The sequence below is a fragment of the Denticeps clupeoides genome, chromosome 1 (assembly GCF_900700375.1).
Source record: "Denticeps clupeoides chromosome 1, fDenClu1.1, whole genome shotgun sequence".
Lineage (NCBI taxonomy): Eukaryota > Metazoa > Chordata > Actinopteri > Clupeiformes > Denticipitidae > Denticeps > Denticeps clupeoides.
This window is the reverse complement of record NC_041707.1, coordinates 19,780,413-19,806,915: the sequence shown is the minus strand read 5'-3', so window position 1 is coordinate 19,806,915 and position 26,503 is coordinate 19,780,413. Positions and strand designations below refer to the sequence as shown.

Genomic DNA, 26,503 nt, shown 5'->3' with positions numbered 1-26,503 from the left:
ATGGCAATGCGGTCATTTTATTGGTTGGTACAGACAAGGGAGTAGAAAAAAAAAAACCTCAATATGATCAACTACCACCACTGGCATCAATTTTTTTTTTTTTGGAAGGTAGTAAGGATTGTTAACCATGAAGCTCAAATATTCTCGCAACCTAACTGCATTTCTACTAAAGGCACATGCACAACATTCATAGTGGTCAAATGCTAAATACACTCAAAATCAAGCTGAACTTCGCACTGCTGGCAAAACGGTACACAAGAAAACACAGACAACTTCCTACAAATTAAACACTCCTTCATGGGTGGGGGCGTTCCGCTGGGTTTGCTGGGATAACTGGAGTTAAAAGGTCATGAGCCTTTTGATTTTGTACTTACATCAGAAAAAAAAAAACCCGAAGCACCAACCGAAGAATTTATTAGAACTTATTCTGATAATTGTAACTGTAATGATGCCAGGACAAGTAACTAAAAACACTTAAAATGACTGCGTTTAATTCAATGGTACGGTTACATTGTTTCTTTACATGTTTCTCAGAATAAAAAGCAAAACAGGAGGAACAAAAAGAAAACAAAAGTGTTCCTGTTTGAAATGTCAACTCAAATACCAATTCAAAACTTAAAAAAGAAACTGAAAGCATCTCAGTCGCTGCAATGGAGTCACTTTTTTTTTTCTCTTCCCCTGATTAGTTTGTTGGCTACATATGCATTCAGTATCTTGCCCCACTGCCTGAAGTTTTCTTCAAAATGGTTTCTACCAGGCTACATAGCGCTTTAAACCAAGTAATCATTGTTAAATGAAACACACACAAAACACTTATTCAAGTTCTCGAGCATTTATCTGGTCATAGGGTTTAGGAGGACAATTTCCTAAACAGGTTCCAAGTACTTTTCAAAAAGTTAGTCAAAACAGACAATTTACGATGACGACGCCTCAGGGCAACGTTGTGGACTTGCAGTACACACATCATTTATTTTCAGACCCCTGACGCTCCTTCCAGCAGACCCGTTCCACTTCAGGTTGGTTCCCCCCTCCCCATATCTTTTAACTGCCTCCTCAAACCAAATTGTGCTGCAACTTGGTTTCAACTTGCTAAGACTGATGGAACACACACAAATAAAAGGAACCATAAGGCTTCCACCTCAAGGCAAAATGCACCCCCAAAAAAATAAAAAGTGACATTCATGACAGCATCTATGCCATACACTTTGAAGAAGGAAAAAAAAAAAACAGAAATACAAAACCTTCATTATAAATTCAAAATAATCTGAGTGCTTTAAATGATGCCCCCCGCCCACCCAAATGCACAGTAATTCTGAAATTATGACAGCGTGCTACCTACAAGAGCTCAAACTAAAAGCAAAAAAAAACAAAAAAAAAAATGTTAACGAGATAAATTAGTTACGGCAATAGTCAAAAAAATAAATGAATATATAAACCAAACTTCTCTTGTTTCACCGTATTCTCGCGAGAAGTCGTGTTATTTGTTGGTTAAATCTCTTGGGGTTCTAGCTAAAGCGGCGCCGGCCATTAAGACTTGTAGTTCGACGTCAGCCAGGTCAGACCCTCGTATAGTCCGTCGCCCGTGGTCGCGCACGAGGGCTGCACGTACCAATTCCGGTCCCGGATGCGCGTGAGTCCGAGCTTCTCCTGGATCTCGTGGGGCTTCATCGCGTCCGGCAGGTCTTGCTTGTTGGCGAAGATCAGGATGATGGCGTCCCGCATCTCCCGGTCGTTGATGATGCGGTGCAGCTCCTGCCGCGCCTCGTCGATGCGGTCCCGGTCCGCGCAGTCCACCACGAAGATCAAGCCCTGGGTGCCGGTGTAGTAGTGCCGCCACAGGGGACGGATCTTATCCTGGCCGCCCACGTCCCACACGTTGAACTTGACGTTTTTGTACGTCACCGTCTCCACGTTGAATCCGACGGTGGGAATGGTGGTGACCGACTGTCCCAGTTTCAGTTTGTAAAGGATGGTGGTCTTGCCGGCGGCGTCAAGTCCGAGCATCAGTATTCTCATCTCCTTGTTGCCGAATATCTTCGATAGCATTTTCCCCATGTTGTAAAGCGCGCATAAATACCTCCCCTCGGCACGAAATATCGGTCCAACGCGTCACAGTGCGCCTGGCTTTGGTTCGAGCTCAGCGGGGTTAACACGGGCGGAGGGGCGCAGAGGTGACGCCGCTCGTCTGTGCCATGTGTCCGTCACTCGTCCGTACGCTGCGAAAACAGACCCGAACTTCCCGGTCCCCCTCGGTCCTTTTCTTAACGGGAAGCGATCCGGACTGGTTACCTGGGATTAATTCGTGTACCTTCGATAATCCGCACAGGTCCTGTAAAAGGTTCGGCGAGACGCTAAATCTGCATGTTCGCGTCTTTTGTTCGGTGACGCTCCCCTTTCCCCGGACACGATCGATGGAGAATTCGGAACAGGCCCCTTTTCAAGCCTGCGGTGCTTCAGACTTCCTCTTGGCCCGAGGTCTTCCCCTCTCGCCCTTGCTCGCGAAACTGAACGCGGACCCAGCGGCTCCTCTTCCGCCCGGATCCGTCCACTCGAGCCTCGCGGGCCGCCAAATGTCAACCAGGCTCCCCCGAGAAAGCCCTCCTAGGATCAAAGGAAGGGGTGTCAAAGAGGCACAAGTTAGCAGCCGGGCTAACTCGCAGCGCTAAAACTGTGGACAAAAGAGTGCGGGAGTTAGCCGGTTAGCCGCCAAGCAGCAGCAGCCGGCGCCGTTCTAAGCCCATTCATTCGTACCACGGAGCAGAAAGGAAACAAAAAATGTACAAACATGTGTATATATATTATATACACCCCCATTACCTGCGGCGACTCCCCACTCTCCGGCAGCACCCGCCCGGGCTCGTCCCTCCTTCACAGCAGAGTGTCAGCGGCTCTCTGAGCGGAAAAGGTGTGGACCCGGATCATCCGCCACTTCCTTTCCACCATCCGCCTCGAGGATGTTGCCAAATCCGCTTATTCTGAACTCGTTCGTTTTTTCCTTCCTTTTTTTTGTAAAGTAATATTTCTTGTTTTTGAAATTGCCAGCACGACAAATGAACTGAACAAAATGCACGCATGTCTTATAATTATGCTTTAAAAACCAAACTTCATCTAATTCTCGTGTCTTTTGTATATGGCAGATCTGGCAACACCGTATAACGCAAGCAGTCGGAATGACAGCGTTGTATTCATTCACTGGAAGAGACGTCAATGAATAAAAATGCAGCAAAATTAAACTCGATACATAATCATGTTCTACCATTATATTATTATGTGCACGTAAGTATATATTGTTCTGTATGGTGGGACGCTGCAACAATGTGTTTAAGAGCAAGTGCTGCACAGCTTTTGCTTCATTCGAAGAGGGGGAAATGCAACAGAGCATTTGCAGAATGGACGACCATCATTGTGAACAACTTGGATGAGTCACTGTAGACTGCTCCTGTCTAGTGTATCTAGACAGGTTAATTCAGTACTATTTAAAAAATAAATACGTACAATCATGTAGATGTGTGCAACTTTTAAGATGACTTAAGATAACTTTTATGAATTAAGATTTGTTACCTTCACTGATTCTTTTTTTCTGTCTAGACTAGGGTCTGCAGAACCGTAACCATCTGTTCTTGAACTTCAGCTCTTGGGCCATTAATTAGGAAATGGCTCCACCACATGGTTGTTCTTAGGGATGTATTAGATTGTTTTTTTTTTTTTTTTTTACAAATCCTTTACACACACACACACACACACACACACACACACACACACACACACACACACACACACACACACACACACATATATATATTTAAAAATCTGTCACTATGCTATATTGTACTACCATATTGATTTGTTACAGAAAAACATGATCAATAAACATAAACAACATAAAGACAATGATTAATATGATCAATATGATATTATTGAGGCATTATGCAGTTTTAAGTGTATGAGATGCCTTGAGTCTCTTGTCTTCAGTGCAGGTGTCCTGTGGTCTAGATGAAATACTGGGTCTGGTAAACTGCATGGTATTTTTGGAGGTCAGCAACAAGTGGCTCCATTTTCTAAAGGGTTCTGTTGTTTCAATCCTGGCAATGTGTTTCTGCCTAATGTCACTAAATGTCAGAGTTGCCCAGGTCGGCTTTAAAAATGCCCCTGCATTTGACTTTGTTTCTGTGGAGGACCTGAGTTCATCCCTATCGTGTATAAGTGTGATTGATGGTTTCCCTGTCTCGCTTCCTTCTGTAAAGAGATGGAGCTGTTGTCCGGGTCTCCCCACTAGACTCCTGGTCCATACTGCAGTCTTCTGAAGGGCAGGATGGGATTTTCTCAGATGGTTTTTCTTCAGTTGACTGAAGGTTATGAGGTCAGCTGAAATCTTCATCTCTTGCTTTTCCAACTCTCTCAGCTTCCAGCGGTACTCCAGCTCCAGGCTTCGAACGAGGTCCTTGTGTTGCTGGCTGTGGTATCTGTAGATGTGGTGTCTATTTGTGGTGGAGCTCAGTGGCTTCTGCATTTTGCAGCACTATTTGTTTAATCTCTAAATATACATGTTGAAACATAGAGCCATGCAAGCAGATTTAGAACATAAATCAATTCAAATGATCACCAAAATGTGTGTTTTTGAAACTCACCTGGGCAAAGAGCAGAACGTCTACAGTTGTAAAGCACAGAGCCCAGCAGTGCCAGATCTGTCATCCACCCTGATCATTTCTGGACTGAAAAATACGGAGTTGAATCCTGTACTCAAGCTGTGCCTCAGGGGGGATGGCGACAGTAACCTTATACCTCACTGTTGGAATTTCTTCATAAGCAAACCTTTTTTTTTATTTTAGCCATACATACAGCTTGCAAGGCATATTACCCGAAATAAACTGAATTAAATAATGAACTAATTATTATAGCGCATTCGTTCAACGTCCTGAATGACAATTGGCTTTAGTTTGAGCCTTATATTGAGGGAGGTCTTTTTTTTTTTACAAATCATTAATGGCCCACAGAGAAAGGGACAATGATAGACTATTGGCAATTAAATATTGAACATAGCGTTCAGGTAACAAGAGCTTCTGTTTAGGCAACAGCACGCTCAAGCCGCTTCATCAAAGTTTTACCAACTGTGCTTCATTCATTACCTGGCCTTAAGAGTGAATTATACAGATATAAGATCGCTAAATTAAAATGGGATTTTAGCACATAACATCTGACATTTAAATCAGTTACTTGTTATGCTGAAATGAAGGTCCAATTCTGTGAGTTAATCGACTACTCAGACTGCATCGGAATTTATGATGCGGCGGAGTTGAGTCACAGTTTGCAGTAAGTGTGAAAAAGCCCTGGAGGACACTGGCGTTCGGAATCCGTCAGCGCACGTCGCACAAACCGGTCCTAAAATCAAAGGAGACCTGGCGCACGACGCGACCGGGACGCGTGTTGCGCGTCACTGCGCCACCTGGTGGCTGGAAGACGTTCAGCGTCCGCCGCGACTGGGCTGGCGGGGAAGGGAGGCTGCGTTTGCCTGCGTTTGCCTGCGTTTGATGGTGATTATATATAAAGTCAGTGCACTCGCAGCGGTCTCTTATATAATGTACGAAAGTGCGATTCCAAAAACACCGCGGACCCCCAACGAGGCATCCTGAAGGGCTCAAATGCAGAACTTTTTCTCCCGTGTGTTTGCCGATGGCCATCAAAATGTGAGGTAAGTGGATGTTAGGGTATATTTTACACATTTGAGTAAATTCTAGACTCGACTCAACTCAACACGCAAAAAAAAATAAAAACCCTCCACACATAAACAATGGTTTACAGTTGAGTAATGAACTTTGAAGGTGAGATTTAACTGGAGATTTAATGCAGGTCCCTGCATGGTGCTTTAACGTTCTTTTGAACGTTTTTTTTTTTTTTTTGGTTGTTGTTGGTGTCATTGAAACATTTTTCCAAGTTTGTGTGTGAATGGAGGGATCATTCCGTCCTACTCATCACCGTATCTCCTGAAATGCCACTCTCGCCTAAAAAAAAGACCCGGGCTGCCTCGTGTCGCACGGTCCCTTTAAGAAGGGCCGACGTTCCGACCAGGTTCACTCGTAGCGGCCATGGCGGAGTGTACGCGTCCCACCGCCGTCTTCTCCTCCTCCGCCGGGGACCTGAGCTCCCTGGCCAGGGCTCTGTCGCAGACGCGCCTGAACTCGATAGACAGGCTGGATATTTGCAGTTCGCAGACGTCGCTGCACCGGAGCGCCATGGGCCAGCAGGGACGGAGGAGGAGGCTGTCGAGCAGCGCCAGCGACCCCGCGGAGGTGAGCCCCGGCGCCGAGGCGAGGGTCCTGGTCATCAACACCGGCGGCACCATCGGAATGATGTACCACGACAACGGTAAGCACGGACCTCCGGCTCTGGAGATTAGTCCGAGGCGCATCCTTGTCTTGTGGATTAATCTACTTAGTGAGGCGACAATAGCCGCCTTTGTGTTCAGTGACTGGCAGGTTAATGCACTTTTAAACATCTTTGCATGACCGAAGAGAGTCGTGTGGGAGAAAGAAGGGATGCAGGGAAAGATAAGTCCCCCAAAAAAGTCACCTGGATCTATGCCAGCAGTACAGTATTAAAAAGTGCTGATAAAATGTCATTATGGAAGAGCCACCGTGTCCTGCTGACACCCAGAAACAGTTGCCCTTACTGCGTCACTCTGACGAAAGCAACGTCTCTTTTGAAAAGGCAGTAAGTTTAGAGTAACGGCCGTAATGACAGTGCTCTCAGAATCCACCTGCTTTGTGTCTCTTGTCTCTCGAAATGGAAAAAAAATCGGAGACCTGCACCGAGTGCTGAATTGAGTCAAGGTGGCATTAGAAATTTGAGGTGCTAACTCCAAATTCTCTAGGTCCAAGAGCGTAGACCAATGTCCTTTTGACAGTCATCCCGATCCAGTTGCCGCCATTGGTGTGGACAGTTCAATGATCGCCGATTCCACACCCGGGTTGAGAGATGCCGAATGTGCTGGAAAAACGAGTCCGGTCCATGAAGGTCCAGCCTTGCAATTTAAGGATTTTCTTTTTATGTTTTTGTGCCACATACCACAGCAGGGTGGTCGTAGCCTAGGGGGTAACCAGAACACCATAAAGTCACAGTTTGGAACCCCACCTACTACCATTGTTTCTCTGAGCAAGACACTCAACACTGAGTGCCTCCTGAGGGACTGTCCCCTGTAACTACTGATTATAAGTCCCTCTGGATAAGGGCGTCTGATAAATACCATCTAAAGTCCCATGATTGGGACTGACTCACTATTAGGTGGGTGATCAGTATTAATCTCTGTGTATAAATGCATTTTATAAATATTAGTAACTAAACATTCAAACATTTTGCTTTCATTGTGTAAAAGTACTCATTAATTATATTGTGAACGGTAAATGTCTGGCAACTCCAATGCAGTTTGACATTTTTACTGTCAGTATAATGCCAATTGTTCTGTATAAAAACAAGAAACCATTGTAATGATTGAAGTCAATTTTGAGAAGGTTACATGTAACTTTATCTTTTAACAACGGTTACAGCAGGTATCCTCACAGTTATTCTCAAGGATACTCCACCTTAAACCCCTCCAGCTTAGATTGTGTCTGAACATGAAATATTCATCATTATTGAATAATAATCATAGTTGCCATTTGTTGCAAAGACTGATTAGGCTATGTTCCATAAGAAAAGTATAATTTGTTTAAACCAAGGTCATTTTAAATTCCGGATGTGCTTACATAAATGTGCCAACCTCTCTCTGCCCTCTTTTAATAATTAGGCTGGGTATATAATTCATTGTTGTCATTTGGCGTGTTTTTTTTTTTTTTCTTGACCTGGATCAGTCATTTGTTCTATGTGCAAGGTTATTACAATCACTTGCTCACTCATTTTAACTTGAAATACTTGAAAAACACAGAAAGGACACCTTCATCTATGAAAAATGCAGTCCTGATTTGAAGGACCTGTTCCATATTCCCCTCAGGGAAAGAGCAATGGTAGTTAGTGGTGATGGTATCACATGACATTTCAAATGAGGAAATAGAATATTAGGAAATGGCTTAGGGTGAGAAATATGCTGATGTGATCTTTCTGAAGTATTTTGTGTGTAAAATATTTCTCTTCATTAAACACTTAACCACATGGCAAAATGTTTTCCTTCCTCAGTGTTGAGCCCAGAGCCCAACGCATTGGTCAAAGCTCTGAAGAAACTTCCCATCTTGCACGATGAGCTGTACACTCAGCAAACCAGGCTCTATGACCACTATGGGCCTTCAGAAAATACTCTTGTCCTGCCGTAAGTGTCCCACACAAAGACCTTAGCTCTGAGTAACTGTTGAATTATTATATCCAATTTAACAGAATTGATATTTAGATCATGTTTTCAGCTGCAGTAATCTAATTTTACACTCTCCATTGCCTTAGCGTCAATCATTTGTACTGTACATAATTTTATGTACATTTGCTAGAAAGTATGTGAACCCCCTGTAATTATATGAAATTCTGCAGAAATTGGTCATGAAATGTGTCCTGATCTTCCTCTGAAGTCACAGCAATAGACAAACACAGTCTCAAAACCTGGTGTGTTTTTTTAAAGGGCAGAACTGCTTTAACTAAAACCTCCAATTTCATCTCATTGATTGGACTTCAGTTTGGCTCCTGACTCCAATTAGATCTTGGAGATGTCATTGGCCAAGTGGTTCACATACCTTTTATGCACTGAAATTTTCAATTAAAACATGAAACATATAATAATAATATTTTTCACGTGTTTAAACTGAGCAGACTGATAAGTCTTTATCAACAGTATTCATGTGTATACACACATACATACATACTAACACCAACCATTTGTTTGCTGTGGGCCATTTTCTTCTATGTGTTTTGACAGGATGCCAACACACCATGCTGATGAGCTCTCTAAAGGGTCTGGTAGTACTGATAGCCTACGTTTTGGCTGCTTGCACAAAATGCATCTGCAAAATTGTCTATCTGTGAATGTATGCGTTTGTGTGAGGCATCAATACAGAAAAATAGGTTGGTCCATCTTATCAATGGACACAAATGCCAGTTCACCTCTATGTGGATATACTGCTGTGCTCCTGAAAAAGATATGGGTCCCTTCTGGCTAATCTTAACATGTGCAGGCTAGTACACCCACATAATCAACACAGTCCGTTGGAAATGTACCCGTATGTGGGCTTGCTTGGATTATAAATTAAAACTCTGAAATGGTAACCAAAGGGCACCTACAGTTAAAGCACATGAATGCATGATTACATAATGGTCATGTGGGAGTTTCTGTATTTAGCATACATGCTGACTTGTGCATGCGATTGAAACAAGAGCTGTGTTGCCAAATGTGAAAGTGTGGAGTTTTTTTTTTTTTCCCATCTGTTTTTTGCAGACCTGTGAGAGATGTCTTAAGCACTAGGTCTTCATAGGTCTTCAGTACTGCATATATTTCACATGTAACTGCAATGCCGGATTTTTTTTTTGTTAAGCAAATCAGATTTTTTTTTTGTCTGTCTTATGTTCTAGAACTAAATATAATATCTAACTGGTAAGCATGAATGCATTATTAGATAAAATCCTTGCCCAAAAATATATGGAATTCCTACAGTTCTGGAATGTACAAACAATTCACAGATTTGACAGCATTTTTGTCTAATGATTCTGACCTTGTAGAACATACCATAAATGTATTGCGTGTACTAATTAATAGTAAATATTTTGCCTGATCAGGGGAATTAAGATCAATTTCTGACAGTGTCAGGAATGTAGGATGACCATCCCATGGGGTGTGGGCTGTTACAATTGTAGTGGTTTCATATTTTACCAGGCTTTATAGCGAAAAGTTGTAATCTCATAAGGTTTGTGGTGTGTGTGTGTGTTTTGGGAGGTGGTTACAGGGGGTGTGAACCATATATGGTGGACTTTGGGCTGCGTGGGGTGGTGGTGTTGAGAGAATCACTGTGGTTGGTGGACTATGGATGAGAGAAGAGTGTTTTTTTTATAGTTAAAAAAAACACAAGGTCAACTAGAACTACCAGACTGGTTTGTACAATAACAAGCAGTATCAATGTTTTATTTTATATACATTTTTGTTTTATTGTCTTTTAATTATTTTGGTCATGGTGTTTTATTTTATTGTATCACTAAGCACCTTTTATCATTATATTGCACAAGGCATTATATAAATGAAGTTTGATTGATGGAATAAATCATTTATATACCACCACAGGATTTCTTTTAAGGTGCATACAATAAAGTGTGAATAGGTTATCAGTCAATTTTATACATTTACACAGATAAGTCAGAACATTATTACCATGGATCCAAACATTTAATCCAACCTGTTGAGGGCTCCATATATTAAGTGGAAGTAAAGTGAGTCCTTGAAAGAAAAATGGGTCTCAAGTAGCTTTTCTTTTTTTTTTTTAAATTTTTTTTTTTTATTTCGAGATATTCAGTGTAGTTGAATATATCAGACTGCAACTTGATCTGCTGCTATCCTTTATATAGCTGATTGACAGCAAAATCATTTTGTCAGTTTTTATGGTGCTTGTCTGTTAAACTTGTAATATTAATGATTATAATAGAAATATTTATAAAACCACTTTACCAAGCCCTCTGTGTATATGTAGACAGTCTTCAAGGTAACTTGAATATTTTTTGCTTTTTCCCCAAAAGGAATGCTAACTGGCTTGATTGTTCACTGATATAAATCGGCTTGCCTTTTCTGCTTGTTTTTGGTTTGCTGTGATTTTTGATTATCTTTAGTTACCTCTTCTCTAACAGTGTCTCGTCTCCTTTGTCTAACCCAGGCTCTCTAAACAAAACAAAAGGATAGTGTACACAGTAATGGAGTATTCGCCATTACTGGACTCTTGCAATATGACCACAGATGACTGGGCCAGTATTGGAAAAGATATTGAGGTGCTCATTTAACCCTTTAACTCCTTACTCTTGTAGATATGGCAAACTTCAAATAAAGCTGTGATTACAATACATTGTTCTATTTATAAATTTTGTGTGTGTTTTTTTTGGTCCACAGAAAAATTATGAGAAGTATGATGGGTTTGTCATCCTGCATGGTACAGACACGATGGCTTACACTGCATCTGCCCTGTCCTTCATGTGTGAACACCTTGGGAAGCCAGTCATCCTGACTGGCTCACAGGTAAGCCATATCAACAGCTTTTCGCAAAAGTTTTTGTTTTGCATTCTAAAAATTATTATTTTGTTCTTCTGCTTGATGTGTCGGGTGAAACACTGGGTGACTTGAAATTTTTGTGTTAGGTTCCCATTTATGAAATGAGAAATGATGGCAGAGACAACCTCCTGGGGGCGCTGCTGATTGCCGGCCAGTTTGTGATTCCCGAGGTGAAGGCTTAAATCAATTTGTGTTAAACCTCACCAATTCCATTTCAAAAGCATTCCAAAAATTGTTCATAGTGGGGTTTTTTTTTTTTTTTTTTTTTTTTTTTTTTTTTTTTTTTTAGGTTTGTTTATACTTCCATCACAAGCTGTACAGGGGCAATCGTGTCACAAAAGTGGATGCTGGGAGTTTTAATGCCTTCAGTTCTCCAAATCTTGCTCCACTGGCTAATGCTGAAGTTGATATCAAAAGTAAAACCTACACACAAGCAATGCCTTGTCATATTGTTAATATTATTTAATCACATACTCATTGTCAATTTATTGTTTTATTGTTTTGTTACATAGTCAACTGGGACACAGTTTGGAGGGCCAACACAACCGCTAAATTTACAGTGAGCACCGAGATGAATCGCAATGTGGGCCTTCTGCGTCTGTTTCCTGGCATCACAGCGGAAACTGTAAGATCCAGGTTTTTGTTTTTATAGTTAATGACTACATAAAATAGAAAAATCAAAATGTGTAGTTTCCATACATTTTTGTGGCCACTCCTGTAAGGATTAGTTTAAAAACGCTCCTTCTGATGAAATACTGTTTGTTTTTTCAGGTCCGTGCTTTCCTGCAGCCCCCCATGGAAGGTATTGTACTGGAGACATATGGTAGCGGAAATGCCCCTAACAATCGCCCTGACCTGTTAGCTGAGTTTCGAAAAGCCACAGAAAGAGGAGTGGTTATTGTCAATTGCACTCAGTGTCTCAGAGGATCTGTGACCACATCATATGCTACTGGAAAGGTCTGGGTTTGCTTTTTGAATTTGCATATCTGTATGCTTGCAGTTTCTTATCTTTTAATTTCTAATCGTCTGTGTCAATCATGAGCACAATGAACTCTCAGTTGTTTTGATTTATCAACCAGGAACAAATCAATAATGTCCTTTCATTTTGCAGGCTCTTTGTGATGCTGGTCTTATGCCAGGCTGTGATATGACCCCTGAGGCTGCATTGTCAAAGCTGTCCTATGTGCTGGCCCGTAAGAACCTCAGTCTTCAGCAGAAGAAGAAGGTATGTAGTAAAACAACTGCCATGACCCTGTTTCACTCGTATGCCATATACGTTTCAGAATTGATACATAATTGATGTGGTCCACTGAAACATTAAAATGACTTCAGAGTCTATTTGTAGGTCTATTGTAGGTCTGTGGCCTATGACTGGAATCTACGTGAATTATTTGTACAACTGTTACATGGTGGTTTTCCTGGTATTTGAAAATCTGTCTTTGTAGAAACATTTCATTGAATTATTTGACAGCACGCCCTAGTTACATACAGAAATGTGAGGGGGTGGGCAAGGAAAGTAAATATTTACTCACTAGAGTAAACAGTAATTTCAAAAGAGAGTACACTTGTTCTTGGGAGGTAGATAGACAACCTGTCCCCCAGGACAAGTGGAGCAAAAGTTCTCGGTATGTATATGTTAAGGCTTTTTTTTTTTTTTTTTCTTGTACTCAATCACACTTTTTGCAATGAATTAACACTTTTCAGATGCTGAGCCGTAACCTTCGTGGAGAGATGATAGCTGACCTAGAGGGTGCCAAGCTAACTCTCAGTGACAGTCGTTTTATTCAAATAATTGCAAAGTCCCTCAGTATCAGCTGCAAAGAGGTGAGGAAACATGATCTTTGTCCAATTAGTAAAAGAAAGGAAATGATGACAGTCATGTATCTAAAATTGCTAGGAGCTGGAAGCGATCCGTGATGCTCTCAATCCAACATTAGCTTGTGCTGCAGCCAAGATTGGAGACATTGAGGCCCTGGAAGCAATCAGGGAAATGGTGAGGCTTGTTTTGTACTCTACTATAATAGCACTAACTGAGAATGAAGCTGATCACTTCCCTGTGCAGCAATACATGTAGTTTTGTATAGTTTTTTCCCCTTAATAAATAATCATCATATAAAAAATTTACATCTGTATAAAGAAATACTGGCAGAGATTGCGTTGAACTGTATAAAAAATATATATTTTTCACAGTTGCTTTTTCCAGTTTTAGTCCGTGGTATGGCAGCATACCATGTAGCAAAATGTGAATATGTTCTGATTTCCTGGCAGCCATTTTTTTTTGTCATTTTAGGGCAGTAGTCTAAGCATGGCAGATTATGATGGCCGCACTCCTCTACATATTGCAGCCTGTGAGGGTAACCTGAAAGTTGTGCAGTACCTTCTGGAGCAGGGTGCCACTGTCTATGCAAGAGATCGTTATGGTGACACACCCCTGACCAATGCTGTGCGCTTTAGGTACAGTGTGTTCTTTTGTGTGTGGATGAGCATGAGTGGAGTTTCAAATTCAAAGTAAACCTTAGTCATCTTGGCTATATACAGTCCATTAAATTCTGACCCAAATAGAAACACAAGCAAAGAACTGATATGGGTTGTAACTGACACACATACAGACTGAAGTATATAATGTTACCATATCAATGTTACCATAAATGCTCTCTTTCTGCCTGTCTTTGCCCCTCTCTCTTGTGTCTCTCTCTCCTGCTCCAGGCACAAAGATGTTGTAAAGCTTCTAAGGAAAACTGGTGCCCATTTCTGTCAAAGTGAGATAGAAGATGCAGGGAATGAGCTGTGCTGGTGAGAATCAATTACATTTTATTTTTACTATGCTGACATACAGTGGGGCAAAAAATTATTTGGCAGCAAACTGTTTCATACTTAAAAAGATGAGAGTTCTGTAATTTTCATCATGGGTAAACTTCAACTGTGGGAGAAAGAATCTAAAAAAAAATCCAGGAATCACATTAAATGATTTGTAAAGAATTTGTTTGGATGTGATGCAGAAAATAAGTAATAAGCACCAGCAAACAAGGAAGAATTCTGACCCTCGCAGACCTGTTACTTATTTAAGATCTTCTATCCTCCACTCGTTAGCTGTATTAATGGCGCCTGTCCACACCTTCAAACAGTCAGACTCCAACCTCCACCAGGGCCAAGACCAGAGAGCTGTCTAAGGATACCAAGGACAAGATTGGCTCATCCCAGTCTTGTGCAGGTGTAAAATCTACAATAGGCAAGCAGCTTGGTGAGAAGAGATCAACTGTTGGAGTAAACGGAATCACTGACAATCTCCCTCAACTTGCGGCTCCGTTCTCAAGATCATTTGTACCCCACGAGATCAAGTCTTGCATGGTGAGGAAACTGCCCCGAACTACATTTTGGAAACTGGCCAATGATTTAATCAGGCTGAATCAGGGCTGCTTTTCTACAAAGGGGACAGGACAATTGAATTGTATTAAGGAAAGGATGAATGGGACATGAATTGTGAGAGTTTTGACTCGGTGAGTGCATTAAAGGTGAAACATGGCTGGATCTTCCAGCATGACAATAATCCCAATGAAGGAATGGCTACTTAAAAAGAATTATAATGTTCTGGCCTAGCCAGTCTCTAGGCCTTAATCCAGTAGAGAATCTGTGCCCAGCAACAGCCCCAAAACATCACAGCTCTTGAAAAGATCTGCTTGGACGAATGGGCCTAAATACCAACTACAGTATGTGCAAACCTGGGGAAGACCTACAGGAAATGTTTGACTTCTGTCATTGACAATTAAGGTTGCATTACAAAGTATTGAGGTGAACTTTTGCTATTGACCAAATACTTTATTTTCTGCACTATTATACAAATAAATTCTTTAAAAAAAACCATACAATGTGATTTCTTTTATATTCTGTCTCTCACAGTTGAGGTGTACCTATGATGAAGATTACAACCCTCCCTCATCTTTTTTTAATAGAAATTTAAATGACTAATATCATTTGACAGGAAAGCTTTTAAGGTAAAAAAAAAAAAAGCCAGCCCACACAATAAACTATCAAGTATATAATAAATATATACATAAAAATGAATAATAATACCCCCCCCCCCCAAGACATCTAACAAACATTATGTACAAAGCAGACATAAACATTCCAAATAGTACCAAGGCTATAAAAAATTTATAAAATAAAAACAAGCAGGAATGGGTTGAAACAAAAAGAAATGTGCAAAAATTAAAATTAAATGAAATAAATACCTGCAGCCGGTAATCATGTCAATAAGGGCATGATCAAAACATATGATCTGTGAGTAGCCAAATCCTGACAACATCTCTCACAGGTGGGATCAACACCCTCATAGATCTAGGAAATCCTGACTAAAATGTTTTACTGAATCAAGTCTAGCACAGTAAAATGGCCTCCCTTTCCACTTCTGAAATGCCTTCACTCACTGAGCTGTAACATTATCAAGAAATGATGGACTGAATGAATGAACAAGATTATACAGATGAGAAATCACCCATTTCATGGGAAGAAATGGGGTCAGGAGGGAGTCTATGGATGAGGCCCCTGGGAGACCCAGAAAATGGGGTTTCAAATTAAGGACTAATCTTTACACCTGCGAATACCTAAAACAAATTGTACTTGTGCAATATAAACTTCTGTGAAAGCTGCTGAAATTATGCAAATGTATTATTGATATACAGTTGTGGCCAAAAGTTTTAAGAATGATATGCTGTTTTTCACAAAATGTACAAGTTTCAAAGGCTTTTTTTGAAAATTACATCAAGTTTATGCAGTGCTTTTTCAAGACCTCAGCAATTTGCCCTGGCATGCTGGCAATAACTTCTGGGCCAAATCCTGACTGATGGCAACTCATGCCTTCATAATCAGTGCTTGGAGTTTGTCAGAATTTGTGGGTTTTTGTTTGTCCACCCTTAATGATTTATCACAAGTTCTCAATTGGATTAAGGTCCAGAGAGTTTCCTGGCCACGGACCCAAAATTTCAATGTGCCACCATTCTGGAAAAGGATGTTTTGGTACCATTCTGTATTCATGGCTGTGTTCTTAGGCAAAATTGTGACTCAGAGGTAAAATGAGTCAGAGGTTGGAAGATGTGAAAGAGTGTAGGAAAAAACAGATGAAGGTGAGACAGTAAAGGTTATGTCGAATGAAGAATGGATGATAGTCATTCTTGGATCCAGAAGACAGAGTGAGGGCAAAGGACAACGCGGTGGTCAGAGATGTGAAGTAGAGTAGAAGAATGGTCTGTAGTTTGGGAGGGACGATTGAAGACCCGGTCCAGGACATTCCCTCCTTTGTGTGTGGAAGAGCTGATGCTATTGGCTAAGGACATAGAGTGGAGAAGGGGGAAGTAGACAAAACTATGTAGTTTGTCTTGTGGAAATGTGTGATGTGTGAGAGGCAGTGGTGTGAACGACCAATTACGTGATAGTAAGAGGTCAGTACCCCCACCTCTTTCCTAGGAAGTATAGGCAGAAGAGAGGGCAGCAGGTGTAGTTGTATTCTGAGGGGATATCCAGGTCTCTGTTAATGTCAAGAAGTCCAGGGAGTGGAGCGTAGTGAGGTCAAAGAAGAAGTCAGCTTTTTTAAAAGCAGACTGGCAGTTCCAGAGCCCACCTAGCACCCTTGTTTGAGAAATAGATGGCAACAGTAAACTGTCAAACGAAGATGGACCGGTCTCAAGCTCTGAGGTATACAAAGAGGAGTAAAACTGTTCATTCGTTTCCGATGGATCAGTTTTTAGGCTACTAGACGCGCGGATTTCTAATAATTGATGAGATGAGGAGGCCTGCTGCAACTGATGAGCTAAAAGTTTGCTGGATTTGTCAACATGTTCATAGTTTTGAGTGTTTAGCTTTGAGTAACAGGTTACCAACTTTACTTTTCTTGGCAGACGCTTTTATCCAAGCGACTTACAAGGAGAAGGCACAAGCAATTCTCATTCAGTTTCCATAGATTGTGAGTCAAAAAAGAGCCCTGATTAGGCATAACTTGTCAAGAATAGAACATGCTAGGGAATTGTTAAGTTCTAGACAAATTTTTGTGTGTGTGTGTTAGTGTTAGACTTGTTTCAAATAGTTTCTAACAAGTAAGTTTTCAAAGGTTTCTTAAAGGTGGTAGTCTCGGCTAGTCGAATGGAACAGGACAAGTTGTTCCACCAGCTAGGGACAACAAAGGAGAATAGAGTTGATTTGGATCGAAGACCCCATGAAGAGGGATTTTCTCATTTTGTTTGCTGATCTGAGAGGGCATACAGGGGTAAAGCTGGCTAGTTGTGTATTGATATTAGAGGGTGCACTTCCATTTACAGCCCTATAGGCAAGAATCAAGGATTTGAACTCAATGCGAGCAGCTACCGGGAGCCAGTGGAGAGAGGTGAGAAGAAGTGTGACATGGGTGTGTTTCGGCTGGTTGAAAACGAGGCGGGCTGCCACATTTTGGAACATCTGGAGGGGTTTTAGGGTAACTGCAGAAGCTCCAGCCATAGTCGAGTTTAGAGATGACCATTGCCTGGACGAGGAGCTGTGTAGCCTGAAAGGAAAGGCCTAATCTTGCAAATGTTGTAGAGAGTGAACCTGCAGGCTCTGGAGATCGCAGCAACATGATGGTTCAGACTCAGTTTGTTATCAATCCAAACTCCAAGGCTTTTTGCAGACGCAGTAGGTGTTAACAGTAGCGAGCCAATTGAGAAGTTTTGCTGAGGGGAGTTGTTGCTCGGAAAGATCAGAATCTTCAGTTGGAGGTGTCACTCAGACATCCATGCCGATATGTCTGAGAGACAGGCCGAAATTTTTGTTGCAATAATGGCATCTTCTGGTGGGAAAGACATATAGAGTTTGGTGTCATCAGCGTAGGAGTGATAGGAAAAGCCATGCGATTGGATGATGTGACCAAGTGAGCGAGTGTATATTGAGAATAGAAGGGGGCCAAGGACAGAGCCTTGAGGAACATGTCATTACCCTAGAGAGGGCAGATGTCTCACCTCCCGGTGATACCTTGAAGGACCTGTCTTGGATGTAAGAAGTGAACCAATTTAGTACAGTTCCTGTAATTCCTAAATCTGAGAGTGTGGTGAGTAGAATTTTGTGATTAACTGTGTCAAAGGCAGCAAAGTAAGATGAGGACAGATGATCTGCGGGCAGCTCTTGCAGCACCAAGGTCATCCACCATTGACAGGAGGGAGGTTTCAGTCGAATGTCCTTTCCTGAAACCAGACTGAAAAGGGTCGAGTAGATCATGGTCATGGAGAAATGAAAAAAGTTGAGCCAGGACTGCTTTTTCAAGAATTTCTGAAAGAAAAGGAAGGTTGGAGACTGGGCGGTAGCTGTCCAGTACAGACTATTTTAGTGTGTTTTTTTTTAGCAGGGGAGCAATGATGGCCTGTTTGAAAGCAGTGGGAAATGTTCCTGTTGTGAGTGAGGAATTTAAGACGTGTGTCAGCAGATGTTATGTTGGGTTGTATCGACTGAAGGAGGTGTGAGGGGATGGGATCCAGGGAGCAGGTGGTGGGGTAACTTGACTGGAGAAGTTTAGACACGTCCGATTCAGAGAGCGGAATGAAGGAAGACAGTGTTTTGGTTTCAGAGGTAACAGCGGGATGAGGTATGGGGTTAGGGTGTGAGAATTGTTTGCTAATGACAGCCACCTTCTCTGTGAAGAAGAAGTCTTCAGATGAGAGAGAAGTAGAGAGTGGTGGAGGATTCAGGAGGTGGATAAAGTAGAAAATAGTTTACAAGAGTCTGCAGTTGCTTACCTTGTCCTGGAAGTATCTAGTTTTTGCTGTAGTGACAGCAGGAGAAGGACTTACTAGAAGAACTAAGTTGAACCAGGCACTTGGAATGAGTACTGAGATGAAATCAGCTGTTTGTGGCTTGTGGAGGTTGAGATTGAAGTCTCTCAGTAGCACAAGGGGCAGTTCCTCATCTACAATGGTGGAGAGAGTTATGTCTAGATCCTCTACAAAGCTCCCCAGCAGACCTATGGACATTTTTAAAGGATGTGTAATAGTTACTGCATGGAATTCAAAACTGGTAGTCTGTGTAGCAGAAACTGGAGTGAATCTCCATTCCTTGGAAATTAGCAAGCCTGTGCCACCTCCCCTACCAGTGGGGCGGGCGGTATGAGAGAGAGGTAGAAGTCTGTGGAAAGGGCTGCAGGTGTAGCTGAGTCATTGGGGCGGATCCAGGTCTCAGTCAGTGCGAGTATATGGAGGTTGCGTTCTGTTGCAAAAGCGGGAATGAAGTCAGCTTTGTTGACCGCCGACTGACAGTTCCACAGCCCGAACGAGTAGAAAGAAGTTGGAAAAGAACATACGTGATTTTACCTGTTTTTGGTTTTACTGCTCGGATTAGTCGTGCAGGTCTTTACCCAAGTGGGTCTTCACTCAAGGGCTGATGAGAGTAATACCCAAAGTACAGGTTAACTTCATTAGTAGAGAGGACATCAAACTCTGCCCAGAGAGACAGGCACTCTTTATGTAGGTTTGGAGACGGAAAAGAGGCATAAATATAATCAAGCCGACCAATACGCTGACTTAGTTCTAGTAACTTCAAAACTGCAAATAATTTCACCTTTTATGTATGCCTTCAAAGTTTCCCAAGGAAGAGAAGCTGACATCCCTGGAGTCCTATTAACAGAAAGAAAAAACAAAATCAGTTTGAGGGGAGACAAAAACAACAAAATTCCTGATAAGAAAAGCTGTGTATTAAAAAGCCAAGGGGATGCAGGCAATCATGCTCCCTCATTTACAATGTTACTGGGGCATGAGCCAATACTAACATGACCTAACTGAATGAAGAAGTTGTTTGTTCAGGAGGAAATAATCAATACGGGTAATGATATGATGGACATGCGAAAAGGAGTATTGTCTCCCAGATGGATTTATGGAAATGCCAAGGATCGGAAACAGAAATCTCATCATTAATTTAAGTTTTGGCAAATTTCGTGCCCAACATTTAGAAGAAGAACTGAGTGGCACTGAGTCAAACACAGTCCCCACACACTGCTACCCTGGGCACCTGTCATTGCTGCCCACTGCTCACCAAGGGTGATGGGTCAAAAGCAGAGGAAACATTTTGTTGTGTTCACCGTGTTGCAGTGTATCATAATGACAATCACTTCACTTTCTTTCACTTTCATTCCTGGAGTCCCTTCAGCCTTGGAGTTCCATGCCTCAGACTGGCCCACTTTAGATCCCAACATATTATTATTAAAATCATGCAATTTATAACCTTACAAGTTTATTCAGCAATAGTGTGCTGTTCTGAAAATCCAGTGTATTTTGTGCAAGTTAGGGTTGCTTCACAATGTAGACTATTTCAACATCTCCAACACTATTCTTTACAACACATCCTTTTCAACATCAGAATCTTTATTCTGTTCAAATAAGTGTTCACAGATGTTAAAACTTAAATAGCTACTTGTAAGCCAGTCCAATCACATGGTAGACATCAGTTAGCAGGTTCTACTGAGAGAGGATGAGATGAACACAAATGACAGTTTTTTGGGTTGCTGCATTGGGTTGTTGTGTTTTTCCCCACACATGAGCAGAGTTTGGGGTTTTAGACAGGCAAAATCTGAGCAGATTTTTTCCATTGGCAAAAAAGCTGTTATGTCGGGCACCGAGTCCACAATGACATTGTGAACTTCAACCTTGCAGTCTGTATAAGGTGATGCTAGCTGCTCATCTTCTGTAAGCTTTTCTTTTTCTCAGGAAGGGCAGTCTGCACTACCACCACCTCACACTCTTTCTCCTCTGGCAACTTTTCATTAGCCCAATCTCATCAGCTGTGTACTTAACTCCTGCAAAGGTCCTAGCACATTCCTTGAGACCCTCCTCTGTCCCATTGAGCTGTGATATTCATTCCCCCTGTCTTAAGTATTTTGAAAGGGGGGTGTGTGCCCAAAATGTGAATGATAAATTGAGCAGTGAGCACTGTGTTAAGTTTTGTCATCTACAAGGTTATGTATATCCTGTGACTGAGTGCAAAATAATCCAGACTCATCTTCATCTCATTCCTAACTTGTGGTTCAGGGCTGCTGGATCTATAATCATTCCCTGAGTAGACTCTGCTCTCTCTTTCAAACTTCCTCTAGTTTTCCTTGCCTCGCCTACTCCTTTATCAATAGTACATTTGGAAATATACATTTTGACTTAACCAATTTAAGATATTTTCAATGGCAAAATATGCAGGCTTATTTCATATTACTTTCATTCCATTCCCTTTCAATTGTGGGCTTTGCATATTTACTATCTTACTTTTAATGATAAAAAATATAATGGGCCACTACTATCTTTGGCCATAGAAAGTGGCTATATTGGAACTAATGCTTTCTTTTTTCACATACTCTGTTACAACAGCTCACCTGTTCCTTCCATACTGACAGGAGCTATCCCCTCATCACTACTGGCTCCTTGCTCGACTTCTGGCACTAAATCACATTTTAAAAATTCATGTCATAATTCTTAGCACAAATCTTTTTTTTTTATAAAGCTTTCTGATCAAGTTAGTTTGATTTAATGTAGTACTGAATGACCTAGCATCTTGGGGCACCAGTATGTACAACGTCTTCAGTACGTCCAACATAGCTCATAGCAACATACTGGGGCAGTGGTGGCCTAGCAGTTAAGGAAGCAGCCCTGTAATCAGAAGGTTGCCGGTTTGAATCCCGATCCGCCAAGGTGACACTGTGGTGCCACTGAGCAAAGCACCGTCCCCACACACTGCTCCCCCGTCAACTTTTGTGAAGTTGACATTGATGTTCAAAAAGCAAAGACAAATAAATTAAAACGGTCCTCACTCTTTAATTAACTAATAAATGTGAAGAAAACATATCACAAACCTACATAGCAGCTTAGATGCTCGACTGCGCCCACCTCTCTCATTTTTTTGAAATAGGAAAACTTGCACACTCGATGGCTCTCAAATTTTGACCCACTGTATAAACTGTTGCTTCTTGAGGGAGAAATATGGATTTGCATACGGCTGAAACAATGTTTAAAAAAAGAGAAATTTATACTTTCAGAAAGTACACTTAACGTGTATGTATGTGGTCTTCATATGTATGTGAAGTCTTGTGTCAAGCACAGATGTGGAGGGGCTGGAAATCTGGCTTCTTGCTGGAGCGGACTTCAACATTCCCAGTTTTGATGGACGCACTGCTTTAGATGTGGTGAGTGTGCATATGGGATGTGTTTTACCAAAATTAACAGTAGAATAACAGGAGGTCATGGTAGGTCATTAAGGTTTATTTAATATTGAGTAGATTGTTCCGGATTGGTTTACTGCATGACAAACCTACCCTGTGACGTAGGAAAAAAATAATGTAGGGATTACGTATCATAGCCATAATTTCTCTCTCTCTCACACACACACACAGCAGCTGCTTACTTATTTATCCCCTTAATTTATTTATGTCTTGATTCTTTATAGTTTTCTTGTGGGTACCAACTTTTTGTAAATTTGTAAGTTTGTTCCAGTGGTAGGATTGGGATTGTCATTAGCAATATGCACTACAAAGATATTTTTTGGAGTTTTGGTGTTCTAACGGTCCAATTTATGCCTGTTAACTTGTATACAGGTCGTGGCCAAAAGTTTTGAGAATTACACAAATATTCCCATTGAACCATTTGTGATGTGAGACATGAAGGGGATATGGTCAGGAGAGATTTTGTGAAGTATTGTGAAGGGGATTGGATCCAGTGGACAGGTGGTTTGATTGCCTGTAGATATGATCTGGATGATTTAATCTGATGTGAGTTTTGAAAATTGTTCTAGGGTAGTCAGTGAGTCTTCAGAGGGTAAAGTAGGGATTGTGGTGGTGAAGAATGTCTGGCAGATTTCCCCTGTGAAGAAGTTGTAAAAATGTTCAAGTAGCCTAGTGGGTAACACACTTGCCTATAAACCAGAAGACCCAGGTTCAAATCCCACTTACTACCATTGTGTCCCTGAGCAAGACACTTAACCCTTTGCCTTTTATTTTTTTTTGATTGATTGACCTTGTTTTATGCTCTTTACCCTTTGACCCTGACAACGACTTTGAAATGTTCCCTTTTTGCCATTGTTTTTGAACCCGATGTTTTCGACCAGGAATATGTCCTGCTGCCTTCCGGTACCAGTACTCAGAAGTTAGCACTGAATCCTCCCACGCTTTTCACTGAACTCCTCGAATTCCCCTGTTTCCTCGTCACTGACCACCACAGCACCTGTACCAACCCACAAACTGCCAACCGAGACCAAAGCACCGGTTGCTATTGCGTCTGACCTCCATCGCTCTGACACATTCTCAAAAATTGTCCATGACTGTAGGAAAACTAATAATATGCCTATGATATATAAACTGCAAGTTAACCAAATATTTTAGTAAGTAGTGCCCTAACACTGACTAGCCAAATTGTTGCATAGTCCTGAAAGAGCAATTGTACTCACTATGTGTTTCTTGTCTTTAGGCCATAGCTGCTGGTAATATGGAGGTGATTAATTTTCTTCAGCAGGTTGATCAGTTTAAATATCAGGTAAGGATATGCATTTTTAAAAAATCTTTTTTTTTTTCTCAAATTTTTATAATTGTCTTTTCATTATTTTGTTTGTTTTTTGTGTTTTCAATTGCAGCCAGTATTTGATGAAAATGATGAGGTAAAATGTGTGATATTTAGCTCAGGAAGTGTGTTTGACACTAGATTTGATTATAATGTTTTATAAATATTATGTTTTAACATAATATTTTTAGTGTCCCCATTTTATTTTTAGGTTTTAGAATTTTTTGTTAAAACAACATTAAATACATACACTTCATAGTCATATTTTATGCTGTGAACAGGAAGAATAATATTTTAAAAAACTAGAAAATTACTGCAGGAGTACAGGGGCAAAGGAATGTCATTACAAAGGGGTATACAGCAGAACAAAAGCTGTTGTTAAATTGTCATTGTTAAGTCACTCAGGTCACTAAGTGATTCTTTTGAATGATAAAACTTTAAATTTTTTAAAATTGGTTTAATGTCTGTTCACAGGATGGAGAATTCATCAAGTTCACTGCCAATCCCGTGGGATCTTAAGGAGGTGAACTCCGCAAACTGTTGTGCACTCATTTCGCTCTTTTGACACATTCTCTCTCTTGGTAGACTTTAAGCAGGTTCAACAACCCAAAATAAGATTTTTTTTTTCCCCTCAACATAAACGTGAAATGTTAACATGATGATATTTTTAAATTGGTCCGAACTCTAAAAGTGCCCAATGCTATCAAGAATTTATGCTGAATATGTTGATGTATTGATCAGTACTTAACAATTCTATTTTTGTGTAATATCTTTAGAGCAACACTGTTACAAAGCACACTAACCCTGTGTGCATGGGTTGGTAAATGTCCGTCCTTGCACGAGGGAGCAGCACTGAATGTCAGAACCAGTCCAGGGTGAACTGAATATCTGTAAAATTACTAGATGACTCAAAAGCATAAAATGTTTAAAAAGTTTAAATGTGAATTTATTCAGTACAACTTAAGAACTAGGCTGATACAATAGGACTTAATACCTCAGACTGCACAATTGTAATAACACATTGTCAGGTGTGTATGACTGACATTTAATGTGCAATATGAATGTGTTACATATGGCCGAATGTCACATTTTTGACTATCATAAATTGTTATAATATCTGTTCCTCTTGGAGCATCTTAATTCAGGTTAATTATTTTTGTGTTTATAGTAGAATGCAGATGGACTCCTTTTTGTTGTCTGTATTTATACATTTTAAACTCATTTCTGCAGTTATCCATATGACCTCACCCAACAAAACAATGTATGTGTGTGTTTTATTACTTGTCATATGATTGGGTTGTTTTGAGTAGTGTGAAAATTATACCTTTTTGATTTGAATGTATAATGGAAATTGGGCTTCTGCAATTTTCTCAATTTCGTATTATATAAAATGGATGTTAATGTTTATGATTTTAAGTTCTGGCAGAGCAGACACAATTAAAAATCTAAAGCACAAAGATGCCAATAAAAGGCGGTCTGGTAATAAAGAAGAGTCAGAAATGTTTCTTGAGTGAATAATGATTGTCCTCAGTCTTTTTTGTATTTATTCATGTTTTTGTTGTTTTTGTTTTCATTGGGCAACTTCACTCATTACTTCCATGCAAATCTAATTTCTTTGCTTAAAATTTTCAAAAAGGGCAAAATCACATCAACAATATAATTCCATCATACACTACAATTCAGAAGCATATCCCTGTCCTGGAGAGAGGTGACAAAATAAGGAAAGGACTCCACAATATCTACAGTATATTAATAGCAACACTGGTTATGAAAAATAATGACAGAAATAAGTAATTACTGTAAGACTCCGTTCTTTACTGCCGCATACTTCTTTTATGATTATTTCTGCAGACACTGCTAGGATTCAAACAGGTATGTGCTGTGTTTTTAGACGCATGTAATAAGCCACACCAACCAAGTCGCATTAATCTCTTTTCTTTTACTTTACTTTATTCTGCAGATGCTTTTATCCAAAGCGACTTACAAGAGGAAGACACCAGCAATTCCCGTTCGATTTCTATAGATTTTGAGTTTACAAAAACTAAGAGCCCCGATAAGGCCTAACTTGTCAGCAAAGAGCATGCTCGGAGATTAAGTGCTAGATGAAGAAAAAAATATTATATATATATATATATATATATATAATATAATATATATTGGTATTATTTTGTTCAGTGTGTACGCATGTGTGTGTGTGTTGGTGTTAGATGTGTCTGAAATACTTTTTGAATAAGAGGGTTTTCAACTGCTTTTTTAAGGTGGTAGTAGTCTCGGCTAGTCGAAGAGAAGGGCAGCCAGGGACAACAAGGGAGAACAGAGTTGATTGGAATCGGAGACCCCGTGAAGAGGGAACTTTCAGTCTCATTTCATTTGCAGATCTGAGAGGGCGTGCAGGAGTGTAGCTAGGTAGTATTGTATTGATATAGGAGGGTGCAGTTCCATTTACAGCCCTGTAGGCAGCATTGAGGATTTGAACTCAATGCAAGCAGCTACCGGGAGCCAGTGGAGAGAGGGGAGAAGAGGCGTGGCATGGGTGTATTTTGGCTGATTGAAGATGAGATGGGATGCCATATTTTAGATCATCTGGAGTGGTTTTATGGTGACTGCAGAGGCTCCAGCCAGGAGAGAGTTACAATAGTCGAGTTTCGAGATGACCATTGCCTGGACGAGGAGCTGTGTAGCCTGTTGTGAGAGAGTGAACCTGCAGGATCTGGAGATCGCCGCAACGTGATGGTTCAGACTCAGTTTGTCT

The 26,503-nt window shown here is 40.8% G+C and overlaps 2 protein-coding genes across 13 annotated transcripts; one reads left to right on the top strand and one right to left on the bottom strand.

The window, feature by feature from the left end:
- Positions 1-465: 465 nt before the first annotated feature.
- On the bottom strand, positions 466-2,940 carry LOC114800786 (ADP-ribosylation factor 6). The gene is made up of 2 exons (XM_028998581.1): positions 2,818-2,940; positions 466-2,601 (listed from the first exon to the last, which is right to left on the bottom strand). Exon 2 carries the CDS (start codon positions 2,053-2,055, stop codon positions 1,528-1,530), a length of 528 nt encoding a protein of 175 aa, XP_028854414.1. The 5' UTR covers positions 2,056-2,601; positions 2,818-2,940; the 3' UTR covers positions 466-1,527.
- Positions 2,941-5,455: 2,515 nt separating this feature from the next.
- Positions 5,456-25,241, top strand: aspg (asparaginase homolog (S. cerevisiae)). Of its 12 annotated transcripts, XM_028998489.1 has the most exons (19): positions 5,971-6,363; positions 8,167-8,296; positions 8,891-8,926; positions 10,827-10,938; positions 11,057-11,182; positions 11,302-11,385; positions 11,505-11,631; positions 11,728-11,840; positions 11,987-12,172; positions 12,327-12,440; positions 12,920-13,039; positions 13,113-13,208; positions 13,506-13,669; positions 13,922-14,008; positions 22,286-22,385; positions 23,662-23,727; positions 23,825-23,848; positions 24,226-24,274; positions 24,528-25,241. In XM_028998489.1, the coding sequence occupies exons 1-18, from the start codon at positions 6,084-6,086 to the stop codon at positions 24,268-24,270; spliced, it is 2,010 nt and encodes a 669-aa protein (XP_028854322.1). In that variant the 5' UTR covers positions 5,971-6,083; the 3' UTR covers positions 24,271-24,274; positions 24,528-25,241. The 12 variants fall into 12 exon arrangements, with proteins under 12 accessions (XP_028854304.1, XP_028854287.1, XP_028854277.1 ...); XM_028998509.1 differs by lacking the exon at positions 23,825-23,848; XM_028998480.1 differs by having other exon boundaries at positions 5,972-6,363; positions 24,226-25,241.
- The last annotated feature ends 1,262 nt before the right edge of the window (positions 25,242-26,503 follow it).